The 4815-nt window shown below is 36.3% G+C and overlaps 1 protein-coding gene across 1 annotated transcript; it reads left to right on the top strand.

Moving 5' to 3' along the window:
- The first annotated feature begins 239 nt into the window (after positions 1-239).
- Positions 240-4121, top strand: LOC108479726 (ribonuclease III domain-containing protein RNC1, chloroplastic). Its single transcript, XM_017782479.2, has 5 exons — positions 240-1233; positions 2761-2965; positions 3155-3355; positions 3455-3541; positions 3671-4121. Exons 1-5 carry the CDS (start codon positions 422-424, stop codon positions 3986-3988), a joined length of 1623 nt encoding a protein of 540 aa, XP_017637968.1. The 5' UTR covers positions 240-421; the 3' UTR covers positions 3989-4121.
- Positions 4122-4815: the final 694 nt, after the last annotated feature.

Here is a 4815-nt window from a genome sequence, read left to right as displayed (position 1 = left end):
GATTCAAAATTTACATGTATAATAAATATAATTGTATATTTATATTTTGTAAATCTAATAATTAAATTATTAAAATATTAATAATAAAAAAATTAAAAAATCTTAGCCAAAAGTATCTCTCTTTCTTTTTTCTTTTTAATTAATAAGGTTCATTTAATTACTTCTCCGATGGTTAGGAAAAGAGCATTGAACATTTTTTTTTTTCCAAAATTACCAATTTAATGGACGACATCGTAAAAGTAAAACAATTCTTTTACAAGAAAAAGAAAAAAAAATATCTCCCTTGCCGGAGATATTGTACTGCAAAATAAGACACGCTTCTTCACCTTATCCAAATCCTCCTCCGTAAAACCCCTGCAAACAAACCCCATTCTTCAATGGCAACCTAACCCAAAATCTCCATTTCCCGTAATTAAAAGAAATGCTTCAATCTTTTAATTCAACGAATTCTTCAATGGAACTCTCATCATCTCTTACACCCTTCTCGAAAAAGCTCTCCGATATCTCATTCTCTTCATCCCTCTCCCCCTTCCCACTTCAACTCTACCCACAAACATCAAAACCCAAAAACCTCCGCGTCCTCGCTGTTGCTGTCGGCCCATCGCAAGAGCTTCCCAGAAACAGCCCGCAAAGACTCCTAAAAGAGCTTGCCCATCGTAAAAAAGCCACAGCTCCAAGGAAAAAAGTACCCCCCAAAAGGTTCATACTGAAGCCTCCCCTCGATGACAAAAAACTGACAGAAAGATTCCTAAACAGCCCACAATTATCCTTAAAACAGTTCCCTTTGTTAAGTTCTTGCCTGCCTTCTTCAAAGCTTAACACTGCTGACAATACTTGGATAGACGAGTATTTGCTTGAAGCTAAGCAAGCTTTGGGGTATCCTTTGGAGAAATCTGATGAATTGGGAGATGATAATCCGGCGAAACAGTTTGATACTCTGTTGTATTTGGCGTTTCAGCATCCTTCTTGTGATAGGACTAATGCTAGGCACGTTAGGTCGGCTCATTCCAGGCTTTGGTTTTTGGGGCAATATGTACTGGAGTTGGCTCTGGCGGAGTTTTTCTTGCAGAGGTATCCGAGGGAATCGCCGGGGCCAATGAGGGAAAGAGTGTTTGGTTTGATTGGGAAGAGGAATTTGCCTAACTGGATTAAAGCTGCTAGCTTGCAGAATCTAATCTTTCCTTATGATGATATGGATAAATTGATTAGGAAAGACCGGGAACCTCCTGTGAAGTGAGTTTTTCTTCTGTTTATCATTTGACGAATAATTTGCTTAGTAGATCTTGACGTGTATAATTCATAAATTTCTGAATTGCTATATATTTGTTTGAACTTGAGGGTACGTGGGGGCAGGTGTTGAATTTTCATTTTGGGAATTGGTGCACCTAGCTTTAGTCTCACATACCATGGCATAGAAATAAAACCATTGCATTCCTCTTGCCTTTAGCTATGATGTTTTGACCGCTTTTACTTGCCCATGGTTGTTGCCTTCTAAGTATCATTACTTGAGTAGAATTTTTGTTTCTTGAATCCATGCTAGGTTAACTTTGGACTTAATCCTGTGCATTTTAGCTGTGTTGCTCCAACTCTTTCTATTTTCAAGTACCCGTGTTCGACACTGGTGTCTGGCGTATATCAGGACACGGTTATGGTGATGAGTCCCTCCAAGACTCTCCAAATACATGGAAAAGCTTAAAAAGAAAGGAACATACCCATGTCAAACTCAAAATTGTATATGGCTCACACTTAAGTCCAAGTAATATAGCCTTTTTAGTTTTTAGGCTGCGCTTTCAGCAAGCCAGGCATCAATATGCACTAGGCACATTCTTCTGTTGTTCTTATGGCTGCATACCAGTTTTGCATGGCAACATGATTTGGAACTGATAGCATGTGACGAAATAAGGCTATCCATATTTGTTAAGAAAATGATATTTTCACGGTTGGACTTAGAATTTAGCTGCTTAGTGGTTGCAGCTGCACTGTTCAAACATATATCTGAATGTTACATGGTTCAAACCCTAACTTGCTCAAACATACTACGTCTTAGTAAATGCTGCATTATGTTTCTTTTGTGGTCTAGATAAAATAAAAACAGAGTCAAATCGGAGGCATATGATAGGATTACTGTGCTATTAAGGTGACTGCAGTAGGATGGAGTTGCCATCATTATTATGCATAATCTTTGTTATCTGCTAGTGATGGAGCTACCAAGTTTACTTGTATTTATTGACACCCTGCTTTACTCTTTAAAATCTTTACTTTGTGAGGTTGAGAAAGGGGTTTTGCATATTAAGCAATTTATTTGCTATTATCTTTTTGTCAGTATGTATGATTTATTGAAGAGATAATCTCAGTTTTCTATTTTTAACTACAAATGCATGGCTAGAATAACATCAGGACAGAGAAGATCCAAAAACTTAGAAGTCATGGAACGCTGCTAATATTGGTTTAAACAATACAATAAAAATGTCATGTTATGGGTAGGAAAGCTGATGGATGTCTTATATTGCAATACGTCAGTGGCAAATATGTATAGGTATATGCCTTGTTTTTAATGGGTAATATGTACCAGTAAGCCTTAGCTTACTGGCTGGAAGAAAATATTAGCTGTCGTATGAGAAACGTTTAAGAATGGATAGATTATGTCATGCTGCATGAGTTCATATCACTTGATGCTTTGGGTGGTGGGACTGTGAGATATCTGAAATAGACTGATTACACGTGTGTGTATTGGCTAATAGTTTATGTTATTTTGGCCAGGTCCGTCTTTTGGGCTCTGTTTGGGGCAATATACTTGTGTTTTGGTATGCCGGAAGTGTATCGTGTTCTTTTTGAAGTATTTGGAATGGAACCAGAAGCTGATGACTGCCAGCCACGATTAAGGAGACAACTTGAAGATGTAGATTATGTTTCTGTTGAATTTGAAGGGAATAAGCTCAGTTGGCAGGATGTTGCTACTTATAAGGTAAGCTTTGATTTTTTTTACCCTTCATTTGTAGATAGTTTATTAGTTAAAATGGAAATTATTAAAGGGAAGGTGATTGAGGAAAGAGATTATGTGTTGTGGCAATGTTTCTGTGTACGGGAGCCTGGTTAAGCATTTTGTTCAAATTGATATTAAGAGGAAACTTAACCTAATTCATTTTTCTTACAGCCACCACAGGATGCACTTTTTGCACATCCAAGGCTATTCAGGGCTTGTGTTCCACCAGGTATGCATCGGTTTCGGGGAAATATCTGGGATTATGACAGCAAACCACAAGTTATGCAGATACTGGGATATCCCTTGGCAGTAAATGATAGAATACCCGAAATTACTGAAGCCAGGAACATTGAACTCGGGCTTGGGCTACAGGTTATTTGACTGTTTATTCTCGTTCTCTAGATGCAAGGCATTATTTACTCATCTTTCTCCTGCTTGATTCCTTGTGCTGTTTCGTTTGTGGTACTACAGCTTTGTTTTATGCATCCATCAAAATACAAGTTTGAACATCCTCGGTTTTGCTTTGAGCGGTTGGAGTATGTCGGCCAGAAGATCCAGGTAATAGTTTTTTGCGAAGTTAGACACATGCTTTGGCCTCTCTCATACTTGATACAACACTGGAAGAAAAAGAATGATCTTTTTGGGTTAACTCAATCTGAAATGGAATTCTGTTTTCGAATTCTTTAGGATCTGGTTATGGCGGAGAGGTTGCTGATGAAGCATCTAGACGCCCCTGGAAGATGGCTACAAGAGAAGCATCGCCGTGTTCTTATGAACAAGTTCTGCGGGAGGTATTTGCGGGAAAAGTATATGCATCGTTTTATCATCTACTCGGAGCAAGTTCAAGGTGCGTATGAGAACAATCGAAGACTCCGGAACCCTGCCACAACTGCTGTTCAGCAGGCCCTCCATGGCCTTTCATACACTGTATATGGTAAGCCAGATGTGAGACGCCTTATGTTCGAGGTTTTTGACTTTGAGCAAATTCAACCTAAATCTGTGTAAATATCTGGACACTGATTCGTGAAAGCTTATTGTTTGAATTGAAGTACGGGAAAATTGGATGGTTGAATTTGGTTTTAAAGATGGAACTAATGAGGTTTGGTCGATTATTTGATATTGGGTTGGTTTCGATGAACGAGGTTTTGGTTTTTTTTTTTTTTTAGTACCAAGTTTTATCTATTTAAATATTAATAAATTAAGGTTCCTTTTAAAATCATATATTCAACACAAATAATGTAACCAACTTGCTTAATTGTGAAAAAATAAATTTCGTTTTCAATCATCAAATAATTGTGAATTGAGCTTTACCAAATACTATTGTAGTAATGAGGAGGAACAGGGTTCTTGTGTGTTTAAGCTTGTTTGTTTCTTTTTCTGATCTAAAGGTTAAAAGAAGAATTATGACTTATGGATAGAATCAAAGTAATTTACTCTTGATTACTAAAAACATCTTTAAGTTTGACAACTAAAATATAAATACAGCTAGTTGTTTACTCTGTGATGCCCTAAAATATTTTAAATCGCACTAATATAAAATGATATATATATATATATATATTAAATTTATAATATTTGTTTTGTTTAAGATTTTAGTGAACGCCTTCAAAACAATCATTAAGGGCATGTTTTGACAATTCGTTAGTTACTGAATGAAAATATAATTATTAGGTAATAATTACAAAGAATTGTAATTTTCTAGACATGCTTAGTTAACAGAGTGTAATTTTATCGTAATTTCTTATATTTAAGACTTATTGAAATGATATATAAGTGTTTGAACATATGTCTATGTGTTTTTAGACTAGTTTTTAATTTAAGGGATCCAAGTG

This window comes from Gossypium arboreum, chromosome 12, assembly GCF_025698485.1.
Source record: "Gossypium arboreum isolate Shixiya-1 chromosome 12, ASM2569848v2, whole genome shotgun sequence".
Taxonomy (NCBI): domain Eukaryota; kingdom Viridiplantae; phylum Streptophyta; class Magnoliopsida; order Malvales; family Malvaceae; genus Gossypium; species Gossypium arboreum.
This window is presented reverse-complemented; position numbering and strand designations above follow the sequence as displayed.